The 19782-nt window shown below is 41.9% G+C and overlaps 1 protein-coding gene across 24 annotated transcripts in view; it reads left to right on the forward strand.

Moving 5' to 3' along the window:
* The window catches only part of LTBP1 (latent transforming growth factor beta binding protein 1), a gene marked incomplete at both ends in the record, with an annotated part of 441497 nt that overhangs the window by 247558 nt on the left and 174157 nt on the right, over positions 1-19782 (forward strand). For all 24 annotated transcript variants that reach the window (XM_080711765.1, XM_080711776.1, XM_080711766.1 and 21 more), the window contains one exon: positions 17131-17233. In XM_080711765.1, coding sequence (XP_080567891.1) covers positions 17131-17233 — 103 coding nt within the window. The remainder of the gene's footprint in view (positions 1-17130; positions 17234-19782) is intronic.

The following is a 19782-nucleotide window of genomic DNA, read 5'->3' on the forward strand; positions in this document are numbered from 1 at the left end:
AAGCTCACTTTCATAGTTTGTAACTATGAAACTTGCTATAAATACTTTGAAAAAAATAAGAAACCAGATAAGGTAGATATTCTACAGAAGAGAATAAACTTTGTGTAGGTTAGGAAGAAAAGAAGGGAAATGTAATATAGATGTATAATATAATGTACTTGATGTGAAATCCCCAAACCATTGGGAAAACCTTTCTTTCTTTCAGTTATTCATTGTATAAATATTAAGAACTGAGGGCAATAGTGACTTAAAATGACACACAAAATGTTTTGAGAGTATCTTAGATGTGCCAGAAGTTGGTCTTCCTGTGGTTCTCTGGAGGCAGGAAAAATGAAAACCGGATGGAACATTGGAGGAAAAGATTATTTGGAGATAGGTCTTTTTTGGCAGATGTATTCAGTAACATCCTCAAGCCCTAAGGGGTGTGTGCGTATGCACGCACACACGCGCGTGCACGCACACACACACACACCCACACACACCATTCTGAAGGGAAAAATAGATGTGCTTAGCTTTTGAGAAAAATCGGTATTACTGAGAAATTAACAGAAAAGTATGAGCTCATCAAAGCAGAGTGTACCCTGATTACATGGCTGAAAGTACATTTGAAAAAAGTCTCAGTGCTTCTGTCACAGGGCTTTGAGTGAAGATGTGATGCCTGCCGGTGCCACATGGCAGGAAAAAGATGGCCAGATAGATAGATGTGGCTGTTGGTGCGGTGTGCTGCTGTCTTTCAAAGTCTTTTGCCATGGTGGTGAAATATGAATATCTTGCTTATGTAAGGAGCAGAAAGATTAAATTTTGCTCAGAAATGTGCTCTTTGATTTTTACAAAATCTCCTCCATCCTGACTGTACGAGTGTTATTGGGGGTGGAGCTGAGCCTAAAGCTATGATGAAAAACTAGTTTTATCCTGACCAAATGTTGGAATTATTGTAATACTTTTCACACTGGTTACTTTCCTAAATTGAGTCCATAAATGCCATGACTCGATGAGAAGTCTAAAGAAAAATGCTAATAAAACATAGAACTAAGGACTCTTGGCTTCTCGCTTAGGCAGTAGCCTCCATTCATGAGGGCAGGGTCGGCAGAGGGTAGAGGGGAGCGTATGGCCCTTTCTCCCTTCCTGTGGCCTGAGATATGTGCTCTTAGCACCAGGGCCCTCCCAGATGAGGTGAACTTGGGCCTAGGCAACAGCCTTCGTCCTCCTCTAGAGGTGTAGCTGGGCAGTGTTGGAGGGCAGAGCCGGTTCTCTCAGAGCCCTGCTCACTCCGTGAGCAGGGAGCTTCATCGGGGGTGCTGATCACATTTATTGAAGCTTGGCCTCCTTCAGGTGGAATAAGTCATTAACACCAGGCACTTCCTAAGCCATCTGGGTTTCCCTTCAGTGTCCCTCACAAGTCCTCCTTTGGCGTCATCTGAGAAAGGTTTAATTGAGTGTGAGGGAGTCTGGTTGTCTCCCGGGGCTCTAACATGGCTGCTCTCGTGGCCGCCCTCGCCAGACCATACCAGTGTCAACAGCAGAGGCTGTCGCCGGAGGTGTCGCGCACATCCCAGTGATAGGTACTGGCACTCTGAAGTGTCAGCTGGTCTCCTTCCAGCAGCCGCTGCCAGAATGACTTCGTGCAAGGGCCCTCTTGCCTGAAGTCAGGAAAGAACAGTGAAGACAGGGATAAGATCCAAAGGGGGAGAACATGTCTGCCTGTCACTGGGCTTCTGCCAGCAAAGGGGAGGGTGCTGGTTTTACTTGGATTAGGAATATGGGACCGAGACATTAGGTTAACCAAAATATAGATTCTTAGAACTAGAGTGGATACTCCAGAGAATGGGTGGGATCCAGATACTATCCTTCGTCTAGCAGAGTTCTTTTGGGAACCTACGAGCCTGTGGGCTTAAGCGTTTGCTCTCCCTGACCTGTTCAATGGATAAGTAAATCTGGAATTTTTCACTGGTTTTCCTCAGCCCCCTTCCTTCAGATGTTTTCTCATTTTATTGGCAATGAAAATGCCTTTATCATGACATGGAATATCAAATTTTCATATTTTATACCTTAGGGAATACTAAAATAATATGCCTTTTAATTATTAGATTCCTGTTTTTATGTACAAGAGTAGGCATGGAAAATAATTATGGACCAGCTCAGCATGGGCATGTGAAGCCACTTCTAATATTGGCAAAGCCAGCAAGATTTTATGGTCATTGTATTTGAAGATGACAGCTCTGAGCATGTTGGGAGTAGTTTTAAGAGTCTATGACTTGAGTCAAAGGTTGATTTAGGCTCTGTACATTATATGTACAAAGGTTCACAGCTGCTATTTCTAGGATCTGATGTTATTTCTTGGTTCTGTGAAATCCCTTGGGATTGAGATTTGCTAAACTGAAGTAGAATCATTTTGATTACTTAAAAAAAAACCCCTCTGGAATTTGCCCCTTACATAAAGTTGTAGTATTAAGTCGCATTGCCCTGTGTCGAGACAATAAAATTCTCCCCTGCTCTCTGCCCTACACCTTCCCCAGCATGATGTAGTGCTATTTTTTCTTTCTTGTCTTTCCAGATTTTCCTTCCTCTTCTGTCTCCTTTTATGTATTAAAAATTTATATATAAAGCTGAAGATTCTGTTTCATTGAGGTCACTTCAGGAGACTCAGCATTTATTATAGTGATACTGCCTTTGTGTCTCGACATGTCTGGTTTGAAGGAATTGTTTCAGAGCCAGAAAAAAATTTTCATTTCACTGTTAGTCAGCTTACTCCTTTACTTTTAATGAATCTGGAGATTTCCAATGGTCGAGTAAACTCCAGTGAGCGGGGATTTGCCATCATTGAGGATAATCAAAATGTATCTTCAGCTCTGAAGAGGATTCTAAAATTTGATTTTGAGCATAGGCAGCAGTGCTTCAAGATGACCATTTTGCAGAGGACTGGTTTAGAATGGGCGAGCTTCGATGGAGTCAAGAATGCGGTCTTAACATTCTGTGGCTTTGGGGCAGGCCTCTTAGTAAAACAGTGCATTTTTATAAAATTGATAGATGACAGAGAACTTTCACATGTATGACCATATTTGACTTTAAAAATAATAAGAGAGACAGGAAAAGTAGGTATTCTTGTCTCCTATCTACTTAAGTGAAACTTGAGGCTCAGAGGGGTTGGGACTGGCTTATGTAGCTATATCCAAGTCTGTAGCTCTTGTTTTATTTTAGCAAATTCACCATATCTCTGGTTCTGAGTTATTCATTTTTAAAACAACTGGATTGGCTGAGAAGACTAGCAGGGCATTTTTTGAGTCCTGAAACCCTCTGACTATAATGATTTTGACATCTTTCCTTTTATCCATAATCTTAGACACCCCTGATACTGATATATGCATAAGACATATGGATGGAACAATCTATACAAACATCAAATATACTGAATACTTATCCTGGTTTCTCAAAGCTAGCCTGCCATGAGCGATTTCTCTCAAATGTCAGTTCCTCCAGAAAGCTTTCTAGTATTTCTTCAACCCACTTGGCTCTGTCTCCCCTACATTCTTATTAGAATTAGAATCAGACCATTTTAACTTTATCATCTTGAAGTTGTTGCTTTTGTACTTCTTTGCCCTTCACCACAAACTTGTGGTTTTCATGAGGGCAGGATCACTTACAAATTGAGCTCCATACTGAATGGATTGCCAGTAAAATATTCTTACTAGTCAGCTTAGGCTAGGTTGTGCTGCAATAACAAATAACCCAAACAGAAGGTTACATGTCGTGTGTGCTAGATAGGTGACAGGTGAGCAGAGGGTCCTGTTCTACATATTTTTCAGGGACTTAGGTTGAGTAATACCACATTACTGATATACTATTATTCACATATTAGAACCTTAACTCCAAGCATATATGTCTTTAGAGACAGAACCTAAAAGGAGATAAAATAAGTGGAATCATATGGGTGGGACTCTGGCATGATCAGATTAGTGTCCTAGGAGGAAGGGACATTAAAGAGTTTTCACTCTCCATCTTCCTTCACACTCACAGTGAAGAGGTCATGATTGCACATAGCCAGCTGGATGTGCCTACCAGTCCCAAACTGACCATGTTGGTAACTTGGCCTTGGCCTGCCAGCCTCCAGAATGGTGAGGAAATACACGCCTGTTGTTGAAGCCACCCAGCCTTGTTATTTTGTTTTGGCGGCCCAAGCTCTAAGTCAATTAGGGAGCTGGAAAGTTTGGGGATACAAATGGCTCTTTGGTGAGCATAATTGTTCTTGCCACAAGTGGTAGGGCACTGGACATGACAGATATAGTTCCCAGCTCCCAAGGATATAAATGAACCTGTTACTTTTATTTGTGGCTTTCAGTTTTTCTACATGACTTGCAACCAAACCACAGCTAATTAGTAGTTTTAAGTTCTGTGTATTTGGTTGAAACATAAAAAAAAAAAACTGAAAGCTAAACCAAATGAGAGACACGTGTTATAATTTCACATAGCGCTACAAGGCCTAAAATATTTTTGTTCCTTTCATAATCTCTATATAGACATAAAAGAGAACTGGCAAGCAGTGAAGCTAAACAGAAAATTTCTCTCAATGTAGTTTTAGAAATCAGCATTGGGGAAAACAGGCTTTTAAGCTTATCATGTTGGAGGTAATCTGGTCTGCATAATAATGATGCCTATATGCACACCTTTATTTCCTCTTTCAACATGGATCTTTCTGCTAGGCACAGTATTGTACACCTACAATCCCAGTACTTGGGAGGCTGAGACTGGAAGATAGATTTGAAGACAGTCTCAATAACTTAGACCCTTTTTCAGAATAAAAAATAGGGCTAAAGGTATAGCTTGGAGGTATAATGCCCCTGGGTTTAATCCTCAGTACCAAAACAAAACAACCATGGTTTTTTTTTAAGACACATCCCTGGGAATGGAACTTAAAGTCTGTTTGATCTGCTCGCCATCTAGTTCTGTGATTGATGATGTGACTTGTGTTGTTTTGCCTCAGAAGAAAGGCTACCAGGAATTATGATGTCAGAATAGAATCATGGCAATACTTTATTATTCTTTTGGCAATTTCGGTAGAGTAAAAACACACATGTCTGAGCCTGGCTGACTTGACTCTTGAAATGCTTAAAACACTGTAAAGGTGGAGAAAATAGGCAGCCCAGATTTGATCCTTTCTTTAGAAAAGATGTCAAGTAGAATTATAAAGTTTCATGCTTACAGGGTGGTTTTTTTTTTTTTTTTACTTTGTATGTTAACTTTAAAAAAAATTTTTTTACCTTAGAGTAACTTTAAAAATGCCATTTCATAAACTAAAGTAGTTGCCTGGAATTCCTTGAAACCCATGGTTTGGCTTCAGCAGGTTTTAAACAAATACACTGTCAGAAATCGACGGGGATACATTTCCCGCACTTAATGCCCCAGTCACAGGAGATACTTTATAAAATCAATACCCAGAAATATCAGAGGATTATGATTGTATCAGATACCTCAAATGCCTAACGTTGTTTTAATTACTCTAATAAAAGAAAGCTGGGTGGACTAAAAAAAAAAAAAACTTTGCCTCTAAAGAATGTTCTGCTCAAGCCAAAGCAAATTTTTTTTTTACAAGTTCTTTTAGAAAATCTGGAAGTATTTAAGCGTTTTCCTCTTCTTTTTATGAGACAATGCCTGTTACCCTGCCAGTGCTTCATCATACAGAATTCTCCTCTGTGATAGCGGACCTGCAGGTCATGTTGATGGCGGTGTTGCTCTGATTGGGTTAGCGATAGGGTTCAGAGATTTGGAACTTTCTCCTCTTGGCACATGGAAGTAAACATACTCAGTGTTCTAGTGCAGGGACACAGAAGAGCCCAAGAGGCTTTCCAGCCTAATTTGGAGCCATAGTCTAATGAGAAGCTATAAGAATGCCATTTTGGATGGAAGGTTGGATAGGAGTCACTTGTCCAGAGGAGATGTGTTTCTATCCTAGTGAAGACATAACTCATAGGAGCAAAGAAGAGCTGGGCAGAAGTTTGGATTCATCTAGTCTCCTATTTCTGGTCTTACTGAGGGTGTAGCTTTTGTTTGCCAGAATACCTCAAGGTTTTGTGTCAGAATATGGGAGTAGCGTGCTTCTGAGTGTGAATAGAGGTGAGGATGTGCTCTCATGGGTGGATAATTTGTGTGTGGTGGTGGGGGCACTGGGGATTGAACCCAGGTGCATTCTACCTCTGAATCACACTCCCGGTCCTTTTTATTTTATAATTTTTTATTTTGAGACAGTTTCTCACTTAGTTGCAGAGGGCCTGGCTAAGTTGCGTAGGCTGGCTGCAAACCTGTGATTCCCCCTGTCTCAGCCTCCCACTTACTGTGATTACAGGCATGCACCATATACCTGGCCCATGGGTGGATAATTTATAGTACTGGACAGTGTACAGTGTGGATTGATGGACAACAGTGTGGTTTTTGTGTGCATGCCTTTGACATCTTCATCTCTGTGGTCATCTTGAACAATTCCTTGCCTATTGATAATAGCATATATGTAGTTATAATTACTCATTATAATCTAGAAGGAAGCTATTCAAGTGCTGTCCCTGTGCTCTCTTATTTGTGTGTATAGGATAACAGGAAAGTTCTTGCATGTGGTAGGTCAAGAAAAGGAGCCTCTTTATAGTTATTGCTGATCAAGTTGGTCCAAGTAAAGGTATGAGAATTGAATTAGGAAAAATGTGGATCATGGGATCTGGTGTACCAGCCTGGTATCTGGATGTGTCTAAAAATAAAGATTCATGTTGAAAGAGGAAACAAAGGTGTGCATGTAGGCATGGTGATTATTACTCTGTCAACCAGGTCACCACCAACATGGTAACATTAAGACCTGTTTTCCCCAGTGCTTTATTTCTATGACTGCATCTGGCACATTGTGGAATCATGGTTTCTAGGTAGAAGGATTGGACTAAGCAGAATGTGCAGATCCCAGGATCTGGTGTAGGGGACATCTAAGGAACACTCGTGTTCACAGGGTTCATGCGTCTTCACAGGGACATCTTCGGAACACTGTCCTGACACAGGAAGCCTCTCCACCATCGCTCCCTGGCTGCCCTCAGCCCTGTGCTCAGAGAAATCAGAGCATTTAGACAGAGAAAGGAATAGTAGTGATTTGTCTGTCTTAACATTTTTGCTGATGAGAATACTAACATCCAGAGACCTAAGTTGATTTGCTTAATGTCCCGTTTTGAGTTCGTGGCAGGTGGGGAATAAAAGGGAGGCTTTCTGGTTCCTAGCCCAGTGTGCTTTCTCTATTCTACTCTGGCCTTAAGCCATCTTTTCTTGGGATAGAGATTTACAAGAAACCACTGCTATCTAAATCCCAAAGGACAGGTATAGTATCCGAGGCCTGTCTTAGCTAGAGAATCCCAGAGTCTGTGGTGTTTGTGATCCAGGTGCCATGGGTCCCTGAGGGGAGAGGATACCTTTGGCATCAATATGTAGCACCATGATGATAGTAATCTTGATGTCCCCAAGATGAGTCATTGGGCTTAAACACTGATATTAATAAGTGGGATTATTATAATTCAGTAATATCATGGACCTCTTAAACAGAATTAAGCTTATATAGTTCCAAATCTTCCACAACATATATTTACTAGACATTTATTCTTTATCAGATAGAGCACTTTTGAGAAAACCTAAATGGTCTCAGCAAGATCTTAAGAATATCTTCTTTTCTTTTTAATATTTAGCTTAAGTGTTTATTTTTACACATTCCTTCTCCATAAATTGAATCTGATGTTGTATATTGTTTATTAGATTACCTGGAAAGGGGCCTCGTGTTGATTGGGCGCCCAGTGGTGTTGGCCATCGGGCTTTCTCATGCAAAGTCGGTGTCCTGTGTATGGATGGTGGCCCTGCCCTTAGCTAGAGCTGCTCTCGGCAGTTTCTTTCCCTATAGCACCATTGAGTCACTGCCTAGACAGAGTCCTGCTTACTCTTGCAAAGGTTACAGTGAATCAGACTTCTAGTTTATTTCATATTTTCCCTCAGTGCAGTCTCTAAGATTATTTTTAAAAAGCTGTATTCTAACTTTTTAAGCTTTGTTTATTTGTTCCTTTGGTTCACTGCCTTATTCTATTTGGGGAAAAATATGTTCCTTATTAAGCTTCAAGTGTTTTGTACTTCATTATGTAATAGTTCCTGATAAAAAATGAAATTAGTTATATGTGACAAAGTTAATTTATAAGAGCAATTAATTAATTAATTAGCTTATTATTTAATTAATTGTGGTACAGGGGGTTGAACCCAGGTATATTCTACCTCTGAGCTAAACCCCAGCTCTTTTTATTTTTTTTTTAGTTTGAAACAGGGTCTTGCTAAGATGCCAAGGCTGACTACCAACCTGTGATCTTCCTGTCTCAGCTTCCCAGGTGCTGGGATTACCACCATGTCTCATCACTCAGTGCTGAGGGTTTTTTTTGTTTTGTTTTGTTTTAAGTCTGGGGATAGAACCCGGGGGCATTCAATCTCCAAGCTATACTCCCTGACCTATTTTTTATTCTTTATTTTGAAACAGGGTCTCACTAAGTTATGGAGGGTCTCACTAAGTAGCTGAGGCTGTCCGCGAATCGCAACCCTCCTGTCTCAGCCTCCTGAATGCTGGGATTACAGGCGTGCGCCACCATGTCTGGCGCAGTGCTAAGTTTTTAATTGATAAAAATTGTAAACTCTGTCTGAGAGATGTGTTTTGAGCTGTCTTTCCCTTTATATATTTATAGGGAGATCTAAGAGCAACCGTAATCACAGCTTAGCTTTGAGTATCAGAAACATGTCATGGTATTACCTCAAAATAGAGGTTAAAGTATGATATTCTCCATCCAGTTGAGGTTCTAACAAGCACATTTTCCTGTACTCTGTTTTTTTTTTTTTTTTTTGGTGGTACTGGGGTTCCTGGAAGCCCTTCTACTTCTGGGCTACACTCCCAGACCTATTTTCACATTTTTATTTGGAAACAGGGTCTCCTAAACCAGCACGCGCGGCTGGCTTCGAACCTGCGCGATCCTCCTGTCTCTGCCTCCCAAGCGCGGGGATTACAAGCGTGTGCCACCACGCCCAGCCTCTGTTAAGTTTTGACAACCAAATTAAGATTTTCAGAATTAACATTTTATACCGCATCGCTTGTGTTTGTTTTGTGCTATAAGAGTGGTGGCGTGGATGTATTCCTAGAGTCACTCTGGTGATTCTTGAATGGCCTAACCTTATGAAGCAGAGTATTAATGGAAATGGAGATGGAAAGGGTGGATGAGCTATTTTCATACACACACTTTTCTGGTGTCATGGTCAGTGTACCAGCAAATCAGTCAGGACCAGCTCTACGTCATTTTCTTTCTTTCTGTCTCATTTCCATAAAACTAGAAAGCAGAGGCTCAGATGGGGTGAGCACCACTGGAGCTAGAGAAAAGAGGGAAGAGACAAGACTAAAGGAGCTGGTTAGGGGCACATCTGCTCGGAGCCAGCTCTGTTACAGATGTGACACCAGAGAAGCATGTGAGTTGGTCTCTAGTGTGTGATCGTCTGCGTTTCTTATAAGGAATAATGGAACCTATCAATACGTAGGCACCATGGAATCTTACAGCTGGCAGAAACCAAAGAGATCATTTGTGCCATGTCCTGGGCACTCCTGAGAGAGACAGCTCATGAGACTCAGCTCCTAGTGGAGATGTCAGCAGCTTTCATTGTTGGGGAGCCTCAACTGTTGAAATGATGTTCTGCTTTGTGAGTTGAATCCTCTTCCTCTGTGATCAGTGGCCCATAATCCTACTGATTTCTTCATTGTGCGAGAAGTTCCGTCTCACTCGACATAGCCGCTACCATGCCTACATCTTGTCTTTCTTCAGTTGATGCTCCCAGGACCTGGCTGCCAGACCTACATTGTTCTGTTCGCCCTGTCTTCTTTGCCTCACGCATTTGCCGAGTCATAGCATGGACACCTGGGGTTGTAGCATCCCTTAACCTGAAGCCCAAGGTTGTGTGAGCTTTTGGAGGAGTTACAGCACATGTTTTTTTTTTTTTTTGCGGGTCTGGGGATGGAATCCAGGGGTATTCGACCTCCGAGCTACAGCCGCTGCCCTATTTTTTATTCTTTATTTTGAAACTGGGTCTCACTGAGTTGCAGAGGGCCTCACCAAGTAGCTGAGGCTGTCCGCGAACTGCGATCCCCAGGTCTCAGCCTCCCGAATGCTGGGATTACAAGCGTGCGCCACCTCGCCCAGCTTTAGCACATTTCTTATTTGATAGGATAGATTATTTTTTGTTTCTGACTTGACATAGCTCAGTATTGGGTTGAGAATTTAATACATTTCTCCTGGATTGTTGATACGCAAGGTGCATCTAGAAATGATAGGCTTCCTCTAACATGTGATAAACCACTCACATGGGAGCAATTGCATTTTTGCTTTTAACTTGTAAAAAAAAAAAAAAAAAAAAAAACTCTATCTCTGTAAAGGAATGTAGCTAGTGTGAGTCTGTGGTCACAGGATTATGTCTCTGTGAAAGGCAGAGCCGGCCAGTCTTACAAAAGGACATTCTGAATTCTAGTCTCAGCATATTGTTAGTTGTTCTCACCAGCGTGGCTTTTGGTATGGGAAAGCAAAGATCTTCCCTCTGTCATCTTTTCCCCAAGTTCTTCCTATGTGCAGGTGAGATCTAATGGTGTTCAGTGGCCTCTTGGGTAGGAGACCCGAATAGGGCTCCCAAGATCTCTCCTTGACAGGTGGCATTTGTGGCTGTACACTGAAGTCTTTTCATACTTAACTAAGTGAAGGGACATATGTAAAGTGTTGTGCCTCGTCATAACCATGACCTCATCCCTTGGAGCTCACTCTTACACAGTGCAGACCCAGTTTTGAGATGCAGTCACGGTGTCGAGGTACCACCTACGCTGCCATTTATTTCGTCGATTTGGCTGGTTTGTGCTGCTCTTGGCTGTGGACCTGAAAAAACAAGACCATGGGTAAAGCAACTCGAATCATGGAATGAAAACCCGTACCTTCCTGGAGGCCCAGCAGAGAGAAATGATTTATTTTTGCCCTACCAAATAAAACATTCTAGGAATCCAAGGTGAAAATTGGATTTTAACTGCTACTAACGTCTTGAGCATATAAAATCAGCAAGTGTTGAGTGTTTTGCTTGATTAAGAGAAGCACCTAAGGAGTCTGGTGCAAGAGAGATCTGCAGATGACGTGGACTGGTGTCTTTCGTAAACCCAACTGATTTACAAAACCTGAAATAAACGTGGAGCACTCTTTGGCAGCCAGTGGAGGCCTCTGTGTTTTTATTTTGTTTTCCAGTCTTACACCTGGATCATTGTTTCTCTTCCTTTTTCTCTTCTTTAAGCGGCAGATTTAAGTCTTCTGTGACTAAGCTTCAGGAGTTCAGAACTACCTGGAGTCAGTTGGTCCTCTCTCTCCCTCTCTGTTCCGTGTATTTGAACTGTGCGTGTAAACCCGTTTCCTCTGCTCTGTCTGCTTCTTCAGCCTGTTCTTTTGGCAGCCTTCACATGGTGTCTGAGGTCTCGCTCACCTGTGGCCCCTGTGCTCCCCCAGCCAGGAAGCCCGCATGGTGCTCGGAGCTCTGTCTGCAGACAGGCTTCCCCAAGCCAGTGTTGCCTTCTGGCTCATTGGGGTCTCAGTGAATGTGCTTTGCAGAGGCCCCCTTGTCTCTCCCAAGGAAAGTATGGCAAGCCTCTGTGTGCCCAAGAGCGACTGCCCAGCTTTGTGCAATGTGGTGGTCCTCGACTTTTCGATCCTCACCCACTTCCTCCAAGGTTCTTATCCGCCCCTTGCCCAGAGCTGAATTTCCTTTTAGGTTTGTCTAAAAACTCTCACCTAGGTCAAAATGTCTATAATACTAATTTCCATTTCAGGGCAGTTCACTTTATCCTACAGAGCACCCATGGCACTTATTTCCCTGCAGCTCCCTGCAGAATCTGACAAACAGTAGAGCTCTCACTTGGGACGTCTGGAACAGGGCACTTTTATCTATAATAATAATAAGTAATAACAATGATGATAGCACATCTGTGGGTCAGCATACTGCTCAGCCTGTACATACATTTTTCTTTTTACTTTTAATGACCCTACCAGAAGAATACTATTATGTTCTGCTATAGATAAGAAATGAATATAAGACAATGCTTGTATGAACTTCTGTAGTGAGAATTCATACCAGGCCTCTAACTCTGTAACTCCTGAGACACATGCACGTGCGTGTGCGTGTGCGTGTGTGTGTGTGTGTGTGTGTGTGTGTGTGTGTTGCTGGGGACGGAACCCAGGGTCTCATGTATGCTAGGCATGTTTTCTCGGCACCTTCAGTGCATGAGTCACATTTTTAACCACTTTCATGTACTGCTTTGGGAGAGCACACAGCTTCCTGTCAAAACCATTAAACACCATAAAACCTAAGAACATCAAAGCCATGATGTAACTAGAACTTTATTAACGGAGCTGGGCCTTCTGTGGTTTGATTTTGTTTTATGAGTTGGGTATGTAGTCACTTAGAGCCTCAATCAACGCTGCATGCCTGGGCTGGGCAGAGAGGAGATACTGCTGCCCGGAGGCCACCAGGTGACTGTCTCCTACCTGCCCCCTTGCCAGGGTCACCTTGTGCCTGAACTCTCCCTTACCACAGCTGCTCCTAGCCTGGGGCATGTATACTAATGTCCCTTGGTTTTTCTTAAAAGGATTGCTTGCCTGAATGCAGGCTTCCTTCCTTCTTCCCTCCTTTATTGAGCATTTGCAGTGTGTATTAGGACATAAAGATAGATAAGAGACCTTTGCATGTAATGGAAGTGCACAGCAGCGCAGTGGAACTGTGTAGAAAGAGCTGTGGGGTGAAGGGGAGGCAGAAATCACTGGAACTGCAGGGCTGGGAGGCTTCTCTTAGCCAGGTTTCATTGGGATGAATAGTACTTGGGAAAATCATAAGGGAGAGGCGCTCCAGAAAAAGGAGACCAATCTTGCAAAGACAGCAAGTGCCCTTTGGCATTTCCCAGAGTGAGAAGATGTGGCCTGAGGTGGGGGGAGAAGGGCCTCGGGTGTCATGCTAGGGAGCGCGCAGTTTTCACACTGGGAAAAGGCACCAGAATGATATATAATCAGATTTGTCTTTGGAAAGATGGCTCTGGAAACTGTGGTGAGGATTTGGGAAAGGGTGAGGTGCAGCTAGGCAGAGGGGCCCCTCAGGTGTGCGGTGAAGGGGTAGTCTGTAGAGAAAGGATGGAGAGTCTGGGAGGTCTCCCTGCACGACTGGCCTTCGGATTTGAGAACAGTACTATTTTCCTCGGTCCTTCCTCGCCCCACTAAAGTCCCTCTAAAGTCAGGCCTCTGTCTCTCAGCCTCAGCCGACCTCCTGTGGTTTTAGCATTTGACAGGAGTATTGTCCCACACGCTCTGTCTGAGCAGGCTGGTCTTGCTGGAACCTGCCAGCATCTTCCCAGCTTGGCTGATCGCCCTGGGGCAGGCTGCTTGGCTGTCTGGCCCATTCCTCTGAACCAGAGCTGATGCGACTCAGCAGAGGATCACTTCCTGTACTGCCCTCGGCTGTCCTGTCCTCTGTCCTGCTCTGCTCAGGCCTCGGGGCTAGAGAAAGACCAGAAGCCTCTTGTAGGTGCGACTTGGGCCCTATTCCCCAGCTTTACACATATGTCACGCCCTTACAGCTCTATTCCCCAATGATCTACATAAGAGATTTATTTTATTTAAATATTTTTTGTGTGATACTGGGGATGGAACCCAGGGGCATTCTACCTCCAGCTATACCCCCAATCCTATTTTTTATTATTTTGAAACAGGGTCTTAGTGAGTTGCAAAGGGCCTCTCTAAGTAGCTGAGGCTATCTGTGAACTGAGATCCTCCTCCCGAATGCTGGGATCACAAGCAAACGCCACCACGCCTGGCTCCACACACAGAAATTTAAACAGAGGTTTAGGTTTAAAAAATATATACTGAAGATGGCGACCGAGAAAAGCGGGGCTTAAGAGTCCCGCTAACAACCAATCTCCATTACCACAAAAAGAGCGCCTTTCATAGCCAGAAAACACCATCACCAGAAAAACAAAAAAAACCACCAGGCTCCAGAGAGAAAGCGGACTGAGAACAGAGCTCAGGGCCACAGAGGAGACACACGCGCCCGAGGACGCGGCAGCAGCGCCATACTGCCGGCGGCAGCGGCGAACTCAACGGACGGCTACAGCAAGCCAGGAGAGCCGCTGCGGAACAGCCAGGCGGGATCTTTTGGCGCAGACAGCATTTAAAGTTCCCAGTGGCTGAGCTCAGCACACGCTGCAGGGATTCAGAGTGGAAATCAAAACCAGAGAAGAAAAAATACGCCAGCCTCATGGCCGAGGGCGTGGCAGAGGCGCCATATTGCCACCGGCGGCGGCAGCAGCAGTGAATTCACCGAGTCCAGTACAGCTACATCTGCGTACTCAAGAACAGTGAGTTAAATTGCGGGCCACAGAGGAGAAATCGCAGTATTGGGCCTCCTGGGACTTGACCCAGTGAGGGAGTGGTGGTGGCAGAGATATCACACCATAGGAGAACGTGCAACCTGGCACCCCCCATAGTTTAAAGCAGCCTCTATCGACTCCCTGGGTCGGAGACTCTGTGATACAACCCAGTAAAGGAGTAGTGGGGTCTGAGATAATACAGACTCGAGATCCAGAGCACCTTAAGTGAAGCCATAGTGACCCAAGGGAAGAACCCAGAGAAGGCACAAACCTCCGAAATCATGGGAAAGAGGAATAACATTGGAGCAATGAATGTGCACAACCCCACAACATCAGAACCTGATAAAACAGAAAATCAGAGATTTCTAGAAGATCAAATCAGGAAAATAACTGTAGAAATAATAGAGGTGCTTCGAAAAGAACTCAGAGAGAGCCAAAAAGAGATAAAGGATGCAATTAATGAAGTAAAGGCCTCAATTCAAAGCACAAACAACCGATTAGACCACATGGGGAACAGAATCTCGCTCTTAGAAGATGAGCAATCCAAAAATGAATGCATAGTTTCTAATCTAGAAAAAAATATCCAACAGCAGGAATCTGACATTGAAGAAATATGGGCCCATCTTAAGAGAGCTAACCTAAGAATAATTGGAATAGAGGAGGGAAAAGAAAGTGATACCAAAGGGATCAACAATCTCTTCAAGGAAGTAATAGCAGAAAATTTTCCAAATATAGAGCAAGAGGTTGATACACAGATCCAGGAAACTTATAGAACTCCCTTTAGACAGGATCGGAGAAGAGGATCCCCACGCCATATAATTGTCAAAATGACCAATGTGGAAGCCAAGCAGAGAATCTTAAAGGCAACAAAAACAAAGGGCCAACTGACATTCAGAGGCAAACCAATTAGAATCACTCCAGACTTCCCAAACCAAGTCATGAGAGCCAGAAGGGCTTGGAGTAACATATTCCAAACTCTGAAAGAAAACAACTTCCAGCCAAAAATTTCCTATCCAGCAAAACTTTCTATCAAATTAGATGGAGAAATAAGAAGCTTCCATGACAAACAGAAACTTAAGGAATTTATGTCTTCAAAACCAGCGCTAGAGAAAATACTCAAAGAGATTAACTACAAAGAAGAAATAGGTAACACTCACCAGAACCAGAGAAACAAGAGTTTCCATCCAACAGACAACTAAGATTGGTTATCTGTGGAGATTCATTATGTTAGTCTTTTACCTATCTCTAAGTTGTATTGTTTGCCTTTATTGTTGTTAATTTTTAGGATTTCTAGTTGGAATATTAATATACCTTCAGATATAGCATTTGGAAATATTTTATCCAATTCTATTAGTAACTTTTAACTCTGTTTACATTGTCTTTGGATATACAATATTTTCTTTTATTTTTTAGGGAGTTTGTATATTCTTCTGTTGCCTGTGCCATTGAAATCATATCCAAGAAATCACTGCCAATTTCAATGTTGTGAGGTTTTATGACCCAGATTTTCTCCTAAAAGCTTATAGTCTTAAGATTTATATTTAGGTCTTTTATGTATTTTGAGTTAATACTTGTATATGGGATTAGGTAAAGGTCCAATTTTATTCTTTTCCATGTAATTATTATTTTTCAACAATATTTAGTTAAAAGATTATTATTTCCACCACCAAATGTTCGTGGAAACCTTGTCAAAAATAACTTGACAATATAGGGAAGAATTTAGCTCTAGGCTTGTATTTAACTCCAATGGTCTATATATCTGCCTTTAGAACAGTACTACACTGTTTCAATTATTGTAGCTTTATATGGTTTGAAATCAGAAAATATATATCTGCTAGCTTTGTTCTTTTTCAAGATCGTTTTGGGTATCTAGAATTCATATTCCATATTAGGATAGATTTTTTTCTGAAAAATAAATATATAAATATATGATAGTTTCACCTAAAAAAACAGAAAAAAATATGCTCTAGTAAGAAAGAAAGCAAAAAGAAATATTGAAATGCTATCTTTAAATCATCAAACGCTTGGTATCCGACAAATGAAACTGTTATGTGAGATTATCATTTTTAATTTTGGATAAATTGCTATAATACTAGATGTCAACCACTAAGCCAAGCATGGGAGGGAGGGATGGGGAGAGAATGGGGTGGGGATCGGGTGGGGGCTGACTGGGCGATGTGTGCATGTATGTCTACAAAAGTTTGTATCCCACTATGATGTATGAATACAGTGCACCAATAAAATAAAATTTAAAAAAAATGTATACTGAGGACTGGGAATAGAGCTTGGTGGTAGCATGCCCAAGGCCCCGAGTTCAGTGCCCAGCACACACAAAAACACTTTATACTGATCTTAAATTATAGCATTCTTATTAAGAAGGAAAAAAAAAAAAAAGACCTTGGAAACTTAAGTTTTATAAAGTGCCCTAAGCAGCGACCAATTTCATAAGACTTTAAAAAGGAGCCCTTTTGGACATGTGCGTGTTCATTTTAGTGTTGTATTGATTCCATCCTGGGATTTTGTTTCAAGGTTTTATAGTTGTTTTTTTTCCTCTCTAATTGTGTTGCTAACAAGGGAACTGTTTTATAACGTGGCTGTGAAGCACAGCAGTGCTTGGGAGCTGAGAATCCTGCACTCAATTAACCTTCATATTTCACACCTCATCACTGCAGTGTGGCAAAGCTCTCCCTGGCCTTTCAAAGCAAGAGGACTGCTGTGGCACCGTGGGGACCTCCTGGGGCTTTAACAAATGCCAGAAGTGCCCCAAGAAGCCAGGTTAGTGACCTCACGCCATTCCTTTGCAGATGAAGGAAGCTTATCAGTTTTCTTGTGATTACTCCTGTAATGACGAAGCATCATTAGACTCCCAAACAACTCCTAACTGGATTCTAGAACAGAGTGCTCGAATATGCATTTCCAGAAATGTGGCCAATCTCTTAAAAGTTTTCATGCCGGTTCTGTTTTTTAATTGCCTTCTCTAATTGGATGATTTATAGGGAGCAAAGTCTCCTAAGAGGTGATAAGCTAAAAGAGGTCTCTTTTGTCTCAGGGGAAAAGAAAATAAGATGCCTTTTGAAATGGTAAATAAATGTTTTGAACCCTATAAAAAGCCAGTATGATCATTATTTTTAGATTAAATTCCTTCATTAAAACCTTATTGATATCTACAATGTAGGCTATAGGCTATAGTGTCGGTTATAGTGTAGGATTTTCAATTTCATTAAAAGAAAGGCTTAGACAGGCGTGGTGGCACACGTTTATAATCCCAGCATTTGGGAGGCTGAGACCGGAGGATCGCGGTTCAAGGACAGCCTCAGCTACTTAGTGAGGCCCTCCACAACTCAGTGAGACCCGGTTTCGAAATAAAGAATAAAAAATAGGGCAGGGGTGTAGCTCAGACATCAAATGCCCCTGGGTTCCTTCCCCCAAACCTGCCAAAAATAAAAAAAAGGCTAAAATGAGGAAATGACAGTTTTGTTGACTTGGGGGGAGAAGAAAGCTTTAATAGCTGGGACACAAAACTTTACCTTCTGTGTATGACGCTGCTTTCATACTGGCACAGTCTTTAGTGACATCAGTCTATATCAACATTTTAATGCTTTAATTTGTCTATTTATTTAGTTATTTATTTATTTATTGGTGGTACTGAGGGTGAAACCCAGAGGCATTCTACCTCCGGGCTATACTCCCAGACCTATTTTATATTTTATTTGGAAACAGGGTCTCACTAAGTTGCTGAGAGCCTCACTAAGTAGCTGAGGCTGGCTTCGAACCCGCGCGATCCTCCTGTCTCAGCCTCCCAAGCGCGGGGATTACAAGCGTGCGCCACCACGCCCAGCTACATTTTTCATTTTTGAAGGTAGTATTAACTCTGGATAACCGTTGTCTAACAAATACCTTAGAAAGACAGAGGTGATGTGATTTCAGTTGAACTTTCTTACACTTACTCATGTTTTTGCCAAGAGAACGAGTAACATTTTTCTGTCATTTACCTTTGCCCTATAAAGCTGAAGAGTTTTATCGGGTTTTTTTTTTTTTTATTCTTTATGCTGCAAGGAATTTCTCAGTTGTTTCAATTCGATAATTTTTATTTCCTCTCCTCAAATATCTGTTGACTGGATTAAAATTCTCAACCGCCTTTAAAATCTAATTCACCCTATCTCTCTCTTATAAACGATTTGTTCAGTAAGAGAGGTGGTTCTGGGGAGGGTGGGAGAGGGAGTTTTCTTTATTTATTAATAAAGAAAACACTTCCGTTGACATTATGTACATATGTGAGAATAAACTAATTGGTCTTCCAGCATCTAAATTTGTTTTAAATGATTCTCTTTATTTGAGATTCCTTATCTCTCAAACTTTACAGGTTCTCTAAATGCCTAAAGCTAATTTTACTTGTTTTGTCAATACACCTCTCAACTTCCATTCAAGGGCCAATTTGTGGAACTGCCTCCTCTAGTTTCTGAAATTTAGTGAGTTCTTCATTTAGGAAAAAAAAAATCACATAAATAAGGTCTTTCAGTGGTGAATGTCCCAGGTCAACTCTCCAAGCTGATTGGGTAATGATTCACACATGTGGATATCCAGGAAGTAGGCTGAGTGTTGAGTGGCAGCGATCTCTCCGCACAGGCCCATCCACCTGCCTGAAATGACTCTGTCAATCTGACCAGTAGGATCTCTAGGCTTCGTCTGGAATGATTTAAAGAGAGTGGTGTTTAGAGTTTGAGGGGTCTGAATTTAACTTCCAGTCAGTCATATGCTGTTTATTCTTATGGGGCATTAAGGAGTATCAGTTTTTTTAACTGTTTACCTTTTACTTGTCAAGTACGTTGGTGAGAATGTTGTAGGAGGTGATATGTTTCCCACTGTTAGGTCTAAGAGATGTGGATGAAAGACATTAGGCTCTTCTAACTTGTTTTGAAGCTATGTTTATGTTTTCTTATACTTTCTCCATCCTTTCCCTCATTTTTTCTTTTCTTTTATTTGCTTTCTTTTTGTTATTTCTTTTCCTTGTCTGCTTCTCTTTCCAAACCCTTTCTAAATCACCAAACAGGGGAGAGTAATGGGCCAAAGGGATTCCCATGGTCTTGTTTTCTTTGTAATCCCTAGCTTCTATTCTTGACCTTTGGTTGTTTTTATCTAGAATTACATCATCGACGGATAAATTCACTGCTTTATATGGTGTTGTCAGCTCTATACCCTAATCTTGATAATGATCTAAGTCGGATGTGAAAGTACAAAGTGGCTGTTACTTTTAAGTAAATGTTGATGAAAATAAAGTCGTATGTTGGCTCACTCAATGTGTGAGGTTAAAGAGACTGTTTTCT

Source organism: Muscardinus avellanarius, assembly GCF_963383645.1.
Source record: "Muscardinus avellanarius genome assembly, chromosome: 15".
Taxonomy (NCBI): domain Eukaryota; kingdom Metazoa; phylum Chordata; class Mammalia; order Rodentia; family Gliridae; genus Muscardinus; species Muscardinus avellanarius.